Source organism: Phoca vitulina, unplaced genomic scaffold, assembly GCF_004348235.1.
Source record: "Phoca vitulina isolate PV1807 unplaced genomic scaffold, GSC_HSeal_1.0 scaffold40, whole genome shotgun sequence".
Taxonomy (NCBI): Eukaryota; Metazoa; Chordata; class Mammalia; order Carnivora; family Phocidae; genus Phoca; species Phoca vitulina.
In genome coordinates, this window is record NW_022589743.1 from 750462 (window position 1) to 768695 (window position 18234).

At 54.9% G+C, this 18234-nt stretch overlaps 1 protein-coding gene and 1 long non-coding RNA gene across 2 annotated transcripts; one reads left to right on the plus strand and one right to left on the minus strand.

Annotated features, from left to right (window-relative positions):
- Positions 1-4182: 4182 nt before the first annotated feature.
- RAPGEFL1 (Rap guanine nucleotide exchange factor like 1) lies at positions 4183-17693 on the minus strand. Its single transcript, XM_032429016.1, has 15 exons — positions 16792-17693; positions 13887-13965; positions 12828-12963; positions 12500-12597; positions 10700-10812; positions 10276-10443; positions 9451-9548; positions 9216-9338; positions 8494-8672; positions 8315-8405; positions 7694-7744; positions 7266-7353; positions 7015-7079; positions 6582-6636; positions 4183-6333 (listed from the first exon to the last, which is right to left on the minus strand). The coding sequence occupies exons 1-15, from the start codon at positions 17309-17311 to the stop codon at positions 6209-6211; spliced, it is 1989 nt and encodes a 662-aa protein (XP_032284907.1). The 5' UTR covers positions 17312-17693; the 3' UTR covers positions 4183-6208.
- On the plus strand, positions 8161-16763 carry LOC116647551. The gene is made up of 3 exons (XR_004302352.1): positions 8161-8321; positions 11652-11793; positions 16662-16763. It is a non-coding gene; the product is annotated as an uncharacterized LOC116647551 (long non-coding RNA).
- Positions 17694-18234: the final 541 nt, after the last annotated feature.

Here is an 18234-nt window from a genome sequence, read left to right on the forward strand (position 1 = left end):
CAATCAGACAAGTCAAGAATTTGGGACAATTTTACAAGACATTTCTCCTAGACTTCGATAAGTCAATGTTGTTGGAAAAAAAGAAAAACAAAGGAGCTATTCTAGATTAAAAGAGACAAAAGAGATATAAGAACCCAATGCAGTGCATAGGCCCTGATTGGATCAGGATTTCTTTTCTTTTTTTTTTTTTTTAAATGTAATTTTTTAAAAGTAATCTCTAGCCCCGATGTGGGGCTTGAACTCAAGACCTCAAGATCAAGAGGAAGAGTCACATGCTCTACTGACTGAGCCAGCCAGGTGCCCCACTTCTTTTAAGTTTTTAAAAAGACATTTTTGAGGGGCGCCTGCTCAGCGGGAAGCCTGCTTCTCCCTCCCCCATTCCCCCTGCTTGTGTTCCCTCTCTTGCTGTGTCTCTCTCTGTCAAATAAATAAAATCTTTAAAAAATAAATAAAAAGATATTTTTGAGACAACCTGGGAAAATCAAATAGAGACTGGATATTAGGTGATATTGTAGAGTTATAATTGACTTTGTTAGGTGTGATAATGCCGTGGTGGATATGCGGGAAATTGTTCTTATTCTTAGGATGTTCCCACTGAGGCTTTTAGGAGTGAAATGATATTAATGTTTGCAACTTACTTTCAAATAGCTTAACAAAAGAAAAATGTGTGTGTGTGTGTGTGTGTGTGTGTGTGTGTGTGTAAAGAGAGGGGAGAAAAAGAGGGAAAGAGACAACAAAAGCAAATTTAGCAAAATGGTAATTATAGAATCTAGAAGGCTTTAAGGATATTCACTGTACTAATCTTTAAATTTTTCTGTGTTTGAGTTGATTTATGATGAAAAAGTTGGGGAAACAAGACAAAATAAAAAAAAGAATGAATGGGAGATGACGTGGAGACAATCCTTTCCAGAAGTTTGGCCTTGAACTGGAAGTGAGAGAGGGGACAGTAGCTGGAACAGGCATGTAGGATCAAGGAAAGTGTTTTTTAAAATGGGGAGTTGAGGGACGCCTGGGTGGCTCAGTCGTTAAGCGTCTGCCTTCAGCTCAGGTCATGATCCCAGGGTCCTGGGATAGAGCCCCGCATCGGGCTCCCCGCTCAGCTGGGGAGCCTCCTTCTCCCTCTCCCTCTGTCTATGGCTCTGCCTACTTGTGCCCTCTCTCTCTGTGTCAAATAAATAAATAAAATTTAAAAAAAAGAAAGAGGAGAATGAAAGATACAAATGGGAAGTCAGGGATGGTCAACCTTCTGACTCATGCCATGGGGATTCAGTAAGAGAGATTCAGTATTATGGTGATTAACATAACAATAAAAAGTTTAAAAAAAGAGAGAGAGAGAGAGATTCAGTATTCCCCCAAGAAATACTCTACCCTCCTCTATCCCCAAGCGTGAAGAGAAAGTAAGTAATCTTGGTGGTGACACCTAGTGGATTCAGAGGGCACTGCTTAAATTCTCCCCTCTGCTCTCTATACACCTGATCAGGAGGGCATCTTCCTAGGCTGGTCCTCTGAGCACTCCAAATCATTTGCACCCTTTCGTTCATTGCTAGAGCAGCCTAGGATGTGCAATGCTACTAAGTAAGGTCGTCCTCTCCCCACACAGCCCACAGAGCCCTTGACCACGTCTCGTGTCTTGGCCACTCTCCACACAGGGAGGCAGAACTCAGGCAGAGTGCAGGAAGGGACAAGAAAGGATAGTGTCCCCACCCCCCAGCTATAGTCAGGTGGCCACTGCAGTCTGGTGAGTGCAAGGTGGACATTTCTTAGTTATTCAAGCTTGTGGGGATTGTGCAGACCTTAAACCGTGGGCTCTGGAGTCAGAATAACTGGGTTCAAATTCTTGCTAGCTATGAGAGTTGGCCTCTCTGTGCATCTGATGAGAAATTCCTCGTGACCTCAGTTCTCATCTGGAAAGTGAGACTGATAGAGTCAACCTCTTTGTTGGGAGGACTAAATGAGAGAACGCACGTAAAGCCAAGCATAGTGGGTGGTAAAGGACACCCTTCCAAATGTCAATTCTCATCATCACCCCTGAAGGGGAGCTGAGGACTGATGGGTCTGAAGATGGCCAAGATGGGGATAAGGGGAATAACCCATACCACTTTCCCTGCCCTCCCAGGGGTAGAGGAGCAGGGACAGAAAGGAATGGCCTCTATGATCCTGCCCCAGGGCATGGAGTCCTCCAGAGTGGGACCAGCACCCTTTGAGGAGGGCAGAACCTGTCCAGCCCCCACACATCTGGCTCCCCTCGTGACCAGTCCACAGGGCAGGGGCAGCTCCCAGTGCTGAGCAGTGTCTCCCAGTGCCTCATCCCTGACTTCCCACTTCCACACTTTGGCCATCAAACCTGCTTTAAGTCCTGGGTCATCTCTTTCAAGAAGCTTTCTTTTACTGTCCCCCACCTCCTATCCCCAGACCAGTAGTGAATCTCTTTGGCTCAATTCCTAGAGGGCTTTTCAGCTTGTGTCTTGTCTGCACTTACAGCTCCTATTTCAACCAACTTAATTTATTCATTCAGCAAGGACGTATTGAATGCCTTCTCTGTTCCAGGTACTGTTCTAGGCTCTGGATAGCAAACAAGACATCCATGGAGCTGAGACCTAACATTCTTGTAGGAGCGGAGGCACAAAGAAAGAACAGAGAAGTGTGTATGATGTCGGGGGTGATGAGTACCTTGAAGACAATACAGGGGGTAGGGGACAGAGAGGGAGGGGTGGGTGAGATGGGGTCAGTGTGGGCAGGGAAGGCTCAGGAAAGAGCAAAGGTGATTCCCTGAGACAGGAATGGGTGTTAGAGGAGATTAGGAACGGTAAAGCAGTCAATGTGACTGTTGGGGGGGTGAGTGAGAGGAGAGGGGGTAGGAGAGGGGGTCAGAGAGGGAGGACTTTGATTTTTTTTTTTTTAAAGGTTTTATTTATTTGACAGAGAGAAAGACAGCCAGAGAGGGAACACAAGCAGGGGGAGTGGGAGAGGGAGAAGCAGGCTTCCCGCGGAGCAGGGAGCCCGATGTGGGGCTCGATCCCAGGACTCCGGGACCACGACCTGAGCCAAAGGCAGACGCCCAACGACTGAGCCACCCAGGTGCCCCAGGACTTTGATTTTTAATGTGTTATTGGAAACAGGAGTGTTATGATCTGAATTGTTTTAGTTGAGATATACCTACAGTGAAATGTATAAATCTCACAATTCAGTGAGCATACCACACACACACACACACACACACACACACACACACACACACACTCAGGTCAAGATATAGAACATTTTTACCACTACAGAGGGCTTCTTCATGCCCCTTCCCAGTCAGTACTCTCCCCTGCCCATCAAGAAACCCCTATTTTTTACTTCTATCCCCATAGATTAATTTTGCCTGCTCTTGAACTTCTCTTAACAAGAATCATACAATTTGTAGTCTTATGTGTCTGGTTTTTTTCGTTTTGTTTTGTTTTTTTACTCAATATTATGTCTGAGATTCAGTCGTTCAGGTAGTTGTTTGTTCTTTGTTTTTGCTATGTAGTATTCCACTGTAAGAAGATAGCACGCTTGATTTATCCATTCACCTGTTGAAGGACAGCTGAGCTTTCTCCAGTTCACTGTCGCTAATGAAACTGTTGTGATCACTGCTGCCCATGTCTTTCGGTAGACACAAGCACTGATTTCTCTTGGGAGTGGGAATTCTGGGTCATAGGTCAGGTGTACATTTAGTTCTGGTAGACACTGCCACGCAGGTTTCCAAAGTGGCTGTACCAATGTACGCTCCCACCAACGGTGTATAAAGGTTCCAATTGCTTCACATCCTCACTGATACTGCTTTGCCACTGTTTTTATTTTTTTCTTTTTATTTCTTTTTTTAAAGATTTTATTTATTTCTTTGACAGAGAGAGACACAGCGAGAGAGGGAACACAAGCAGGGGGAGTGGGAGAGGGAGAAGCAGGCTTCCCGCTGAGCAGGGAGCCCGATGCGGGGCTCGATTCCAGGACCCTGGGATCATGACCTGAGCTGAAGGCAGACGCTTAATGACTGAGCCACCCAGGCGCCCCTATTTTTTTTATTTTTTAAAGAAGATTTTATTTACTTATTTGTCAGAGAGAGAGAGAGAGAGAGAGAGAGAGAGCAAGAGTGGGGGGAGGGGCAGAGGGAGAAGCAGGCTTCCCGCCGAGCAGGGAGCCGGATACCGGGCTCGATCCCAGGACCCTGGGATCATGACCTGAGACGAAGGCAGACACTTAACCGACTGAGCCACCCAGGCCAGACACTGTGTGACAAGTCTCATGAGGTTGGCACCTTTCCCTCTCACCCACATTTTCAGTTATTCCAGAACAGCCCTGCTGAGGGACCCAGTGCACTGAAGGGGGGGTTCCCCTCTTCCCTCCCTCACCCCCTGCCCCCAGCCTCAGAGAAACAGAATGGAGAGCAGCAAGCAGCTTGATTCATAGACTTTATCAGCTTTTTCTCACCCCCAGCGGTTTCTGCAGACACCCGAGCCCGTCCGGGACACGCAGCTCACTCTGGCAGAGCTGGGGAGCGGCGGGGCATCATCAAGGCGAGGGGCGGGCGGCGGCGGACCCCAGGGCTTGAGGAGGGCTGTGGGAGCTGCGTGAGCAGGCTGCCGAGCGGGGAGGGAGGAAGGGTGGCCACGGGGAGAGGAGTGCGCGTGGGCCGCTGCAGGGAGGAAGCAGGGCGGGCGGGGCAGGGGCTCTGGTCACTGTCTGTAGGGGATGGAGGAGGCGACTCGGTGCCTGTGTATGTGCGGCTGGGGGCGGGGAGCCCAGACACATCTTTTCTGTGGCAGGAACCAGAAGGACCACTGTAGAAAAGGGACTGTACAACATAACCTATGATACAATGTTTACATATGATACAAGGCTCTTCCCCTCTTGGAGTTTTAAAAAATAAATTTACAATTCCAGAGCTTTTGGTAAAAAATATGTACACCCTCGGAACAGGAACAGCAGGGGTTTTCGCTGTCGCCGCCGCTGCCTCTTCAGAAGGGAAAGGGGGGGGTGCCAAAAAGGGGGGTGAGGCTGTGCCAGGAAACCTCACCCGGTAGCTGCCAGGAGCCCTGCGCCCCTCGGCCCTGGAGGCCCGTGTGGGAGACGGTGGGGAGACACAGAGGTATTAAAGGCGTCACCACAGTCCAGTTCCACCTTGACAGGCTTGGCCATTGCCTCCCCTCTCACTTCTGGGTACAGGGGTCCGCCCCCCCCAGCTCTGATGGGGAGGACCCAGGGGGAGTCAAGACAGGGGGAAGGCTAGAGACCATGTGGTTGGTGTCCCACCAGAGAGCCAGAAGGGAGATGACAGCTCCATTCTTAGCAGGAGACACCCCCAAAGCAGGAGGGTGGGCCCCAGACACCTCCAACTCCTGGTACCGCCACATCCCACCCCACAATGCAGAGGGAGCATCCTGTAGGCAGCTTAGGCCTGTGTTTCCCTGAGCATCTTTTACCCTTTCATTGGAGCCCACCCAGAGACCTCGGGGAGACCTGCGAGGTGGGGGCTCCCAAGGGCTGACAGGTTGCCCCCTGCCCCACAAAGAGCTTCACCCACAGGCTTGGGCATGCAGGGCAGCAAAAGGAGCTGAGCAGGGAGTGGTGAGGGTGGGGAAAGCATCCCACACCACCGCAGGGCAGAGTAGACCAGGGTAGCACCAAACAGGAGGACCCCTCTACACACAATACCCTCCCTCAATTACCAGATGCACTCCTGCTTCTTAAAGGGGACAGGTGCACACACACGCACACAGACACAAGGGTGATATAATATTCCAGGGGGGTACATCCAGGGGTCCCAGCCCTGACCAGGGAAAGGCCGGACGGGGGGGAACGGAAGGCTGCCAATCCCTCCCACGATTCCGCTCTGTGAGACAGGAGGGTGGGCAGCTTTCCTGCCTGCTTGGGAGGAGGTTGGAAACTCCATCTCTGGAACAGACCTCGATGGGAGGTGACAGAGGAAGGAGCACTCTGCCCCCCTTCCCTGCAAGGGCAGGAACCAGCAGAGTATGGTTTTGGCTGGAAGGAGCAAGGGGGAGAGGGCTTCAGCAGGATGAACAGGCTTATGAGTCCAGGGGTAAGTCCATCTGACTCTTTCCGGAGGGGCAGGAAGTTGCTCCAGTGGAAAGATGTCAGGGGTGGGTTGGGACATCGTGCAAAGTGCTTGAGTGCCAGGTGCCCGAGGACCTTGGTGGGGCGCCAACCAGCACCTCTGTTCTCACTGACTATTAGCCTCCAGCTTGTAGGAGAGCTCGAAGAGGAGGTTCTGGTTGTCGATGACCTGGAACTGGCGTACATAGGCCTTGGTCTGCAGGTGATGGGGGGAAGCCTCCGTATCCAGGCCTGGGGGTGTGACGAGAGAGAAGCGCTCAGGCTCCCAGCATCCCTTCTCGCTCTACTGTGCATACCAGCCGGAGGACAGGGGTGTGGATCGGGACAAGTGCTGGGCAGGAGGGCTCCCAGGGAGGCCAAGGAGAGGGTGGAGAGCTGACAAGTTTAAGAAAACAAAGAACCGAGCAGGGACTCCTCCCGGAAGCCTCCCACTCGGGCAGAACTCTATCTGTGAAACTCTCAGAATCCCGGGTACTCACAAAGGGGCCGGCTCCGGTATTTGCGGATTGTCCTCACTTTTTCAGCCACTGAATGCTGGGAGATGACAAGGAATGAGCCCTAAGAAGGGTACAGAAAGATGCTCCCCCCTCTAATGCTCCCCCTGCTCCGTTCTCCAACTCTGCTGGTTTGACCCTGCTCCCTCCAGGGTCTGATTCTGGAGGGTGTCTGAAGAACCAAAGGAGGGGTGTAACGGCCGTGAGGAGAGGTGGAGTTGTGCCCCCCCACCCCCCAGATGCCTGTCAGCTTTGCCTCCCCGTGGGCAGGTTGCCACAGCAATGCCACCAGGGACAGTCAGGAGTCTGTCGGGCAAGCTGGGCACCAAGGAGGAAGGCTGCTGTCTTTAGGGGGCTGTCAGGAGAGGGGAAGGATGCCAGCCCCCGCGCCCAGGCCAGGGTCGGCAGTGGTACTCACCAGCTTCTCGATGTTCACCAAACCATCGACAAGGGTCTTACTCCCCTCATGCAGGAAAGTCAAGTCTAGGGGATGGAGGAGAAGCCCATGTGAGGAAGAAGAGAGGGGGTCCAAAGGGCCCTTCCCCTCCCCCACAGCCCCTCACTAGGGGGCTCCTGTCCAGGTGGGCACTCAGAGCTGAGTGCCAGGGGTTGAGAGCCAGAACTGGGACACGGAGAGTGTGGCTAGAAGGGCACAGGAGTGACTCTCACCTTTGAGGATCAGAGGCACGAAGGGAATCACAGGAGGTTTCATCTTGGAGATCACTTCTCGGTAGCTTTTGTGGTTCCTGCAGGGGTCCTGGCGTTCCACGGAAGAGAGGTAAAGGGCAGATAGTCCCAGTGCACCTTAAAGATGTCCCCTACTCTTCCCTCATCCCCCTGCCCGAGGTCCATCTCTGATCAGAGAGGGGCATGTATGGGTGTCTAGCTGGGGGTGAGATGGGGAGGGGCTTGACTGTTCTCCCTTCTCCAAGGAAAAAGGGGGCAGCAATCCTCCCACCCCTCCCCTCCCAGCATGGGCTGGGGACAGTCTCAGGCACTAAAAACCTTGCAGGGAAGCTTGAGGAAGCAGGTTAAGGGGAACAGAGGGCCTCTGGGGTACAAGTCCAGGGGCAGATAAAAGAGCTGAACCCACTCACTGTCAGGTTCTCAAATTTGCGGAACAAGTTCTTGAATTTCCCTGGCAGCTTCTGCAGAGAGTTTGAAGGAAGGAGAAGGAATGTCAAAGTGGAGCTCCTTGGGTTTCACGGCAGCTCTGGCTAATCCCCACGTGTCAGAGGGGGAAGGGGCCTGGCTGTCTTGCAGGGGGCTGGCAAGCTGGTGGGTGGGGAAATAGAGTCAGCCCTTGGTGCGGTCTGGGGAGCTGGAAGCAGCCCAGGGGAACGAATTATTCTGGGGCATTCGAGCCTCTGCTTAGGCATACGCCATGCACGAGGGGCCTCACTGAGTGCTGGCTGAAACCCAGCATCCAAGCCTGCGACCTGGCCTGGGCTGCCTGCCCCCACTCCGGCGGGCATTCCGGCTCTTCACGATTTTGCACAGACACAGGGTCCATTAGCTAAGCCGCGTGCCCCGGGGGCTGGATCTGCCAGAAGAGGGCGCCTCCTTCCGCCCGGCACAAAGGCGGCCAAGCGGCCTGCAGCAGCCGCCGGAGGCCGCACTGGGGTGCACCCGGGAGGCCAAGACCCCACCCCACCCCACAGCCGGGCCAGCACAGGCGGGAGGAGAGGAAGGAGAGGAAAGGGCAGCCGTGTCATCACCTCCCAGGTGAGGCGCAGGCGGCTGACGGCGGCGTTGTCCAGCCCCATGACCACGGCGTAGAAGGACAGCAGGTCCTGGTTCTGCTTGCAGCTGCGGGGGGCGGGGGGTGCGAGGCGGGGTCAGTGCGCGCCCGGGGGAGGGGCTCCGCGCTCCCCCTCCGCCGCCCGGCCGCACTCACATGGCCGCGATCTTGAGGAACTTCTTGAGCAGCTGCGCGCGCTTGCCCGGGGCCTCGCAGAGCAGCACCTCGGTGGCCACCCAGTGCGTGACCTCGCTGCACCGCTGCAGCAGCAGCTCCAGGTTGGCCGTCTCCCGGCGGCCGCGCTCCCCGTGGAACACGTAGTCCACGAATTCCAGCTGCACCCACGGCGGCGTGGCGGAGCGGCCGCGGGCGCGTGGGGACGGCGGCCGTGGGCAGGTGGCGGCGCGGGCGGCGGAGCGCAGGGCCGGAGGGCGGGCGCGGGAGGAGGGGCAAATGGGAAAAAACGGGGCCAAGACAGGTTGCAACAGAGATTGGGGGGAGGGGAGCAACATTAATCACACTCTGCTATCTACCGAGCACTTCCTAGGTGCCAGGTCCTTGAACCACCTGATAGACATTATTGTGACTGCCTTATTTTCTTTCTTTAATAGAGAACGGTTTAAAAGTACTAACCATGGATCAGGTCCTATGTAAGACCCACCTTACTAAGGGGGTCTCTCTCTTTGCCTTTTTTTTTTTTCAGATGGGGGACCTAAGTCTCAGAGGGTCTGGGGTGAGTTAGGGAATTGCCCAAGGGCACCCTGCCAGCCAGCCTTCTAACCCCAAGTTCAGCTGCACGCGGTGCCCGTCTCCAGGCCCCCCACGTTGGCACATTTCTCCCTCCAGGCCCCCAGCCCAGCACCAGTCACAATCCCCACCTCGTGCACACATCGGAAGAGCTCCCAGTGGAAGGCAGTAAGGTGGTTGGCAACGTCCTCGGGCTCCACTCGGTGGATCTCTGTGTCTCCAGGGGAGACCTGGATCTCCTCAGGGAGGGGCATCTGGTGGCAGGCAGGGGCACAGGGGCTGGACTCCACTCTGGGTTTGTGAGGTTCTGCCCACAGCCCCTCTGGGCCCTGGCTCCCAGCCAAGGCCTCGCCACGGGGTTCTTACCAGGGCCTCAAAGCTGTCCCGCGTGCAGGCAAACAGGTGGCTGTTGATGCCCAGTGTGGTGAAGACACAGTCTTCAGTGGGCTGGAGAAGGACCTTCTCTGCAGGAGAACGAGCTGCTCTGCCTCAGCCCCTGCCACCTGCACCCTCACAACCCCCAGCCACTGTCGCCATCCCGTCTGGAAACTCCTAACCCTGCACAGACACGTTCTAGACTAATGGGACTCGTGTTATGTTATCACCAGTTTATGCCATATTTATCTGAAATTTTTCAGATCATGATTTCTCTTGCATTCATAACCTCCTTTTTACCCCCAACATTCTTTCACAGCTCTTCTCTCATTCTATCATCCCGATGGCACTGGAACTTTTTTTTCTTGCCTCAGAGGAAGTAGGGCTCTGGCCACATGGCAGGCTTTCTGCCTTCTCACAGGGGTTGGAGGCCCACCCTGTGTTTTTAACCTCAAAAACGTAGCATCCTCAGATGCTCTGGGAGGTTAAAGAACCAGATCCCAAGGTGAGGAAGAGATAATCACCTGGATCCGAATCCAAGTGTCTTGGACCAGTGCTTTCCAAACTTTAATATGCATAGGAACCGCCTGGGAATCTTGTTAAAATGCTCATTTTGAATCGGTGGGTCTGGAGTACGGTGTGAGGTACTGCAGCTTTAATAAGCTCCCAGGTAGGTGATGCTCATGTGGCTGGTCCCAGGACCACACTTCGGGTAGCCAGGGCCTACAATTCGTCTTTACCCCTGCTCCAGAGCACTGGGCCTGTGAGTTTCTCCTCTCCTGCCCACCCCCCTGCCCAGCTCTTCCCGAGCCTCACCTCCAGAGGAAGCCACAGCTACCAGGATGAGGGAGTCCTCACGCCCCGCAGGCTCCTCTGAGTACTGCAATTTCTCTGTCACAGAGCCCAGGATGTCCTGCACAGATGCCGAGAGGCGGCTGCGGATGGTCACGTAAGAGTGGTCAGGCATGTAGACCCGGCAGAAGACTGAGCAGAGACAGGAAGGTAGCTTTGCATTAGAAGGCAGAATGATAGCGCTGACACAGGCCCCTCCAGCCCACGTCTGTTTCCCAGCCCATCTCACCCCTAACCTTCAATCGGCTGGCTTCTAAGAAACAGGCTGTCGAAAGGACAGGTTCTACTACACCAGGAGACTCCACCTAAGGTGCCCTAAGACTCAGAGGCCCCCAAGGGCCCTCTGAGCCGTTCTGGAAGCTCTGCCCATCTTGATGCCCACACTCACTCTCATCAGAGCCCCGGAAGGCCACTCGGGTCTGCAGACAGGAGTCGATGCGGCGGAAGTGACGGAAGAGTGGCTTCACTTGCTTGCTGGGTGGCTGGCTTTCCTCTGGGATCCTGGCATGGACACAGCTGGGCGTCAGGAAGTCCTGTCACGCATATGGAGCGCCAGACAGGCAACATCAAGCAAGGGATTATCAGAACCGAGTCAAGGATGCACCAGCACCAGGTTCAGAAAGTGGTGAAGGAGGTCAGAAGGGAGACAATGACCAGCATGGGACAACTGTCCAAGTGACCCAGATCATATGCGACCTCTTCCATGAATTCTCTGATCCACCCCACACACCAGGAAAGGTCACTTTTGGGCATCAACTGCTGTAGGACACTGGCCTAATATTTGTTTATGTGCATATCTTATCTCTTCTGCAAGACTGAGAGCTTTTGAGGGCTGGGCTTAGTTCTTCCTGGATTTTTTTTTTCCACCCTCCAGGCCGAGCACACTACTTGGCACATGGTAGGTGTAGGTCATCCGCTGTTTCCTGAATTTTGCCGACAAGGACTTCACAGCCTGGGAGGGAGACAGACGTGTATACGGCTACTTCTAACACGAGACAGGAGGTGTTAGGTGATCTAACAAAGGTACAAGGAGAGTTCTGTTGGCATGAGGGAGGGGGATCTTTCATTAAGAAGATGGTATTTGACTGGAGCCTTGAAGGACAACAGAAAGAGAAGTGGTACAGGGTGGTCTTTCTTGGGTGCTCACAGGGGTTGGAGGCCCATTTACATGTAAATGATGGCAGGAATTTGGGGTTGGGAATGCCCAGGAGTTCAGGGAATGGTGGGGTGTATAGGGAGTGTCATGGGGGCTGGGGGATGTGGGAGATGAGGCGGGAAGCATCAGCAGAAAGGCAGGGGCGTTGAATGCTGTGCAAGGGTGTTACAATTTTGTCTTGTAGGCAATAAGGAGCCCTGGATGTTTTTGAAAAGGGAGCATGATGTCGTCAAACTGGAAAGATCTCTCTGGTGTCAGCATAAGAAGGGAGAGGACACAAGACCATGAGCTGAAGCCCTGGGCAGGAGGCTGTGGCAATAATCCAGGTGAGAGCTAATGAGGCCTAAACGAGGGTCGTGGTGGTAGGAATGGAGTGGAGAGAGACTGAAATGGTCAGAGGGATGGATGGATGGACGGATGGACGGATGGACAGATGCAGTGGAGTCCTGAAGCTGGCTCACATTGGCTCATGAGAGCAGATTGTGAAATTTGGTGAGATTCTGCCTATGGGTTTTTAAACAGCCATTAATAAAAAAAAATGTTTTATAAACTTCTAGCCAAATTATTACCACAAAAGGTAGTATCCTGTTTTACTATATTTTGCTATTATCTATGCTCTTGATGTTATTTACCTCTCTTAGATTTGTGGGGTGAAAATACTACGTAATGGCCTGCTACCACACATTTCTTCACAACTTCACATTCAGTGACGTCATGTCAGTAGCTGGAAATCAGCCAGTGAGAGAATTCACACCATGGGAATCAGCAAAAGCTACAAATAGGGGCGCTTTTTTTTTTTTTCTCCCTGAAGTGCTGGTTGTTAAATATGTACCAGTACACCATTGGATTAACAAAGAAATGGATGAGAGAATGGACAAGAAAGTGACTGGAGGCCATGCTCTGTGCTACCCTCTAGCAAGAGAAAGGGGCTGAAATAAAACCACATTGGAGTCAAAAGGCCAGAGGCAGTTCCTGTGACAGAGGAACATGGGGGACTTCTGTCCTATCCCTCCCCCAACCCATTCCCCTCACTTTAGCTCCACTGTTTCCACAAGCTGGTGCAGCCTCAATGTGTCCTCTCGGAGGTCCTGGTAAAGGGACTCATCCTTCATGATCAGCAGGTACAGATCCTGGGGAGCAGAGGAGAGAGAAGATAAAGGCAGGGGTCTCATCCCAAACTTTGCTACCGGCAAGGGCTGGGGCAGGGTCTCCATGTCTTTGAACATAGAGGAACCATATAAACTGAGGTCCACTGGCATCTTCTCCTTCCAGGTATCCAGCTTGAGGAGTATGGCTCCTTCAAAGGAGCCCCCTTCCAGAGCTAATAGCCTGCTCACCCGCCTTCTCTTCCCAGGCCCACCTTGATGATGTGGCCGGCCCCCTCTTCCTCCTGCAGCAGCCCCTGGTAGGTGTCCAGGAAATGAAGGAGCATGGCTAGACAGGCCTGCTTCCGGCCCAGCCCCTCAGGGCCCTCCATGCCTCCTGCCCAAACAAAACTGACCCCTTAGTTAAGAAAAAGCCCTGGGCAGCCAGACCCGAGGAAACTGGGAAGGGAGATGAGAAGCAGGGGGGTAGCTAAACCCTCCCAAATATTCTCTAGGTCTGGGGCCAGGGAGAAGAGAGGTCGAGGGGTCCCTGGAGCCAAGACCCCTTCATGCCCCAGCCTGGGCTTTTGCTCAGAGTAGGTAGGGATGGCACCCACTTGACCACGTCCATCTGACCACAACCTGCCTGTTTGAATTTCACCTGGAGATAGCCTGCCTGGACTCACCCAACCTCTGACCAGCCCATAACCTGGAGCTGATAAAGGCCAATGATGCTTACCACAAACCTGACCATACCTCAGTGTAAGGCCTGGTGTTTCTAAGAGAGCCTACGGTATTCTACTCAGTGGCCTGACATGTACAATTAGATCCTAAAATAACTCAGTGTGAGGCCCTCTGCTTACATGAGACCCTACGAATAGCCTGGCCAGTGGCCTGTCTCTAGCAGACCCCACCGAAGCAGAGCCGTGACCTGATGTTTACATCAGACCCTATAATAACCCACTGGGCAACCAGATGTTTAGAGCAACAATTCAGTGGGGAGAGAGGCTCTCTTAATAGAATAATAACACCTTACATTTGCACAGGGCTCTGCAGTCTCCAGAGCACTCCCACATCAACTATCAGATTGATCTCCACAGCAGCCCCATAGGTAGGCAGGGCAGGTGTTATTTACCCCCTTTTTACAGAAGAGGAAACTGAGGCCCCAGGAGGTTAGGTGGTCTGCCCAAGGTCACACAGCTGGTGAGTAAAACCCCTGGAATTGAAACCCAGGTGTGTTTCCTAGGGAAGCACCCAGGCCCTGATATCACATGTGGGGTAGGGGGAGTGGCTTCCTCCTGACCTCCCCTATTGCGAGCTCCATAAAAGGATATTACTGGTGTAGCTCCTGCAGAAATTTCTCCGTGGGGAGGAAGAGAGAATGGGTGAGGACGATGTCATCCAGCAGGATATCTGTAGAGATCAATTGGCGCCACTGATGTCAGGCGGGCACTCCCAGGACCCGACTGGACACTCACTACCCACCCCCTTGCCTCCTAGAGTGAGTTTTCCTTAGCCAGGCTGGAGCCCCAGCCACCTGCCCCGTCATGCTCTGCACAAGAGCGCGCGCGCGTGCACACACACACACACACACACACACACGTGTGAAGGTTCTGGGCAGCCGCTGCGGGGGTGGGGTTGGCAGCTGCCAAGGCAGCTGGAGGGAAGGAGGGGGCGCCCTTTGATGGCCACGCCCACTACTCTTCAATGCATGTGGGAAGCTGGTCAGATAATACACCAAGCTTGAGATCTGCCCCAAAAAGAGGTCGACCACAGAAGTGTCTCTAGACAAAGAACTTGTAAACACAGAGGTTAGGGTCAGTGGGGTGTGTGTGTGTGTGTGTGTGTGTGTGTGTGTGTGTGTGTGTGTCTGTATCCCTCCTCCCCTCCCTACTCCCTACCTAAAAGCTCTGAGTTCCAACTGGGCAGGTGAGAACCAGCCCCATTAAAAAGGAGAGGGAGTGACTGCCATCTCTTTGATCCCAAAAGCCTTTAAATAGAAGCCCTGTGTCCTCTGGATGCCCAGAGATGGAAGGGTTAATGACGGAAGGGTGGAGGGGAGTGGCTCTCACCACCTTTTTCCCCTCCACTCCCCCAACTGGGCCTGGCTCAGCCAGTCAGCCAGGTACAAGGTCGCCCTGACTTGCAGCCAGCCCTGGGGTGGGGCAGGGCAGCCTGGCACACAGAGACAGGCAGGGCGCAGGGAGGGAGCCAGGTGTCCTCACCAGGACAGGTTAGGGCCAGGTCCCCAGGCACTGCCCCAGGACAAAACCAAGGCTTCTGACGTCCCTTGGCTCACCATCCCCTGGCCTCTGTTTCTAGTCATGAAGGTAGAGGAAGAGAACCAACACCAGATCCTCTACTCAACTGTTGCATTTCACAAATGAGAAACTGAGGCCCAGAGCCGGGAGGGACTTGCCTGGAGCTGGAGTAGGAACCCAGACTCCTGAGTCTTTGTTCTTTTCTCAATATGCCTGAGGCAAGCTGCGTGTCAGGGTAGAGCACAGAGGTTAGATAGGGCTGCTTAGATGTTTGCCAGCCTTTGACTGGTTTGAGGATAACTTCTGTAAGTCCCCCCTCCCACACAGTGTGGGAGGAAGCCAAGATGGCTTGAGAACATTGCTTATGTTGGAGAATATCAGAGTGGTAGGTTAAGGTGATTCTCATTTACCCTGGGACTAGTTTGAGGTTCCCCAAAGCAGTTACTCTGGGCATCTAGCTTGTCAGCCCAGGTACTAGGGTGACAATCAATTCAAGAGTCCTTCCCCACGAGAGACCAGGCAGAGTGTGTGGCACCAGATCCCTGTGGAAGGGGAAAGACAGATTCTCCCTTTTCCTCTTTGCCTTGCTACCCTGCTATGTTCATAAAGTGAGTCTGAGAACCCCAGCCGTGACCCCTGGCTCCAAAGATGGCGACAAGGAATAGGGATGCCCAACGTCCTTCCTATCTATCTCATGGGAGAGCCAAGCCAGAGCAAAGGAAGAGGAACATGGGGCAGAGTGGGGGAGATGCTGCTATGGGGGCTACAGTTTGGCGTCTGTCTCTTCCAAGCCAGGCTCTGGTCCAATGCACAGACTCCCCAGGGAATGTGTCATAGAGACACAGGGTGTGTGGTGTAGGCGGGAAGTTATGGTTAGGAGAGCTGTGTGTGTCTGATATTTTTCTAATTAAATCCAAAAGGTGTCAGCTCCCCAGGGCAACGACAACTGAGCCAAGGAGAGGACCCAGGTCTTGAGAAAAATCTAGGGGAGCGGTGTCCTATTCCACAAGCCTAGGTCCAGGCTCCCTGCAGAGGTCTAAGAGCAAGGTGTGAAACCCTCATCTTTAGGCCCTCAACCAGGGCTCCCACCCTCAGACCCTGCTGGGTTTAGTGAAATGCTGAGAGGCAGACCTAAAGACCCATCGGTCTTCTACCTCCACCACTAACCAGCAGTTTGGGGCCTCAGTTTCCTCAAAGTCCCCTTAGTAGGGGTGCTGGTGGGGAGTGGTGAAATAGCATCATCATTTAGGGAATAAGCTTCTCAGGGTGTGGCTATTATTTTTTGAAGAGGCTGTGTGTTGAGGCCTGTCTTGGGAAGGGCGGGAGTTGGAGGGGCTCAGAACCCCCCCAGGATGCTGCAGGGTCCTGATGTCTGTCTGCCCAGCCACCTCTCCCCCAACAAACACCTTCTGGGCCAACCCCCAACTAGGACACCTCCTTCCCCCCAAGCTGCTAAGGACAATGCATCCCTTTGCCCGAGTGCAAAAGGCAGCTTGGGCCCTGAGCCTGTCTGGCACTGAACCACTGAGTGGGCCAGCCAGCCCTGTGCTGTGGGGCTTCTAGACAGAATCAGGGACTCCTAGAAGGTCTTTCAGGTCTTGGAAAGCACGTCTTGGGGTGGGGGTGGGGGGGTAGAGCACATCTTAGTGTGTCAGGCCTTAATTTGGGGCCACAGAAGGAGGTAGTCAACACCAGGGACCCATGAGAATCTGTGGGTAAAATGTCCAGGAGAAAGGAAGGGTGGCTTAAGGAGAGAAAGAGGTTCAGCTTCTCTGTGGGTGAGGCTGCTACAGGGAGGAAGGGGGCACTGCTGCTTCCCTTCTGCATAAGGGTCTGTTCCTCTCCTAGGCCGCTGCCCCACTTCAGCTGACCGCTCAACCCCACACCGAGGCTCCCGGCATAGCGCCACCCCCACTGTCCAAGGGCAAGGAAGAGGAACCAGGTAGCAACCCCCTACTCCGGGATGGATGAGCCTTACCTGAGGCAGCGCTGTCCCTGGTGGCCCCTCCGGCGAGCCGCTCCAGCACCCGGTTCAGAAGATGCTCCGGCCGCTCGGGGGCGCCCAGGGGGGCCCAGGGCGGGGAGGTCAGGGGTTCGCCCGGGGACAGCTCGTCAGAGGAGTACGAGGAAGGGGAGCGCAGAGGCCCCCCTCCCCCGAGCGGCCCGGGCCCCGGCACCTCCTCGAGCTGTAGCCAACAGGGCCCCCCGCTGCCGAGCTCCTCCGCGACCCCCGCCGGCTCTCCCCCTTCCTCTTCAGGGGGCGGCTCCAGCCCCGGCTCGGCGGGGGGCTCCCGGAGGAAAGCGGGGAGCAGCAGGCGAGACACGCTCTGACGCCGCTGCAGCGGCCGCAGTCCTCCGGTTGGACCGCCGCCCCCGCCCGGTCCCCCGCCCCCGCCAGGCCCGCCGCAGCTTCCCGGACCCCCGCCGGGACCTCCCGCCACCGTTCGCCCCGCCAGCTGCGACGTCTGCTTCTTCAAAAATTTCTCCAACGGCTTCATGCCCCCCCCCCCCGCCCCTCTCCTCGGGGCCGCCGGGGGACCCAGGTGTCCCAGGCGCGGGCGGGGGGGGCGGGGACACGATGCTCAGAGCCTGAGAGGCAGAGCGGAGGGCTGTGCCAGGCGCCGGACTGGGGGCCAGAGGTGCCCGAGGCTCGCTGGCCGGGGTCCAGTGGCCAGTGGCCCGGGGAGGTGCCAGAGGGAAAGAGTGCTCGCTCTTAGTGGCCCCCCATGTCGGCTGCAGCCGGCACGCGGCCCGGAAGGCGGGTAGGCTGCGGGGCCAGTGCCCCGGGCTCTGCGCTCCTGGGCCGGGCTGCGGCGGCAGAGACAGCGGGCGGAGCGCAAGGCTGAGCGAGGACGCGGCGGAGGCGGCGGCGGCGGCGGCTGCGCTCCTGGCCGGGGGGAAGGTGGCAGAACTGAGACCGCGCCCCCTCCTCCAGTCTCCGCCCAGTCCCCGCCCCTGCCCTTTCTGGACCCGCCCCCTGGGCCGCGCGAGGCTTGAACTTGGGCGCCGGGGCTGGCCTCGGGGGAAATAGTAAGGGGCTGAATAGGATTGGCGTCAGGGCAGATGCAGAAATTAAGGGCAAAAGTGATGGAGTGATTTACCAATGGAGAGTGAGTCCTGGTTTGGGGGTAACAGGGGCTCTTAAGTATCATTTCAAAGAAGTAGAGCAGGTGTGTGGCTTGCACAATTTGGGCTTACCTGTACTCAGGTGAGGCCTACAAAGATTGCTGATTGGGTGTCCATCACTCTCAACCCCGACAGTATGTTCTGTTGCCATATTTGTGGTCTTTACGTTCCTTCTATAAGAGGGGCTGGAAAGGCCTGGGGTGGATTGGCATTGGCACTGGGGGCGGTGCCCATCTGCCCTTTCTGGTAGGGCACAATAGGTGGTGAGGGCCTGGCTTGTGAGAGGCGGGTACCG

What these genes read in the sequence shown, in the direction of transcription:
- RAPGEFL1 (XM_032429016.1), bottom strand. Translation starts at nt 17,311, where the DNA reads ATGAAGCCGTTGGAGAAATTTTTGAAGAAGCAGACGTCGCAGCTGGCG. An exon ending in CAGGGACAGCGCTGCCTCAG is followed by an intron (nt 13,966 to 16,791) that starts GTAAGGCTCATC and finishes TGATCTCTACAG; the next exon opens with ATATCCTGCTGGATGACATC. An exon ending in CTGCAGGAGCTACACCAGTA is followed by an intron (nt 12,964 to 13,886) that starts ATATCCTTTTAT and finishes CTAAGGGGTCAG; the next exon opens with TTTTGTTTGGGCAGGAGGCA.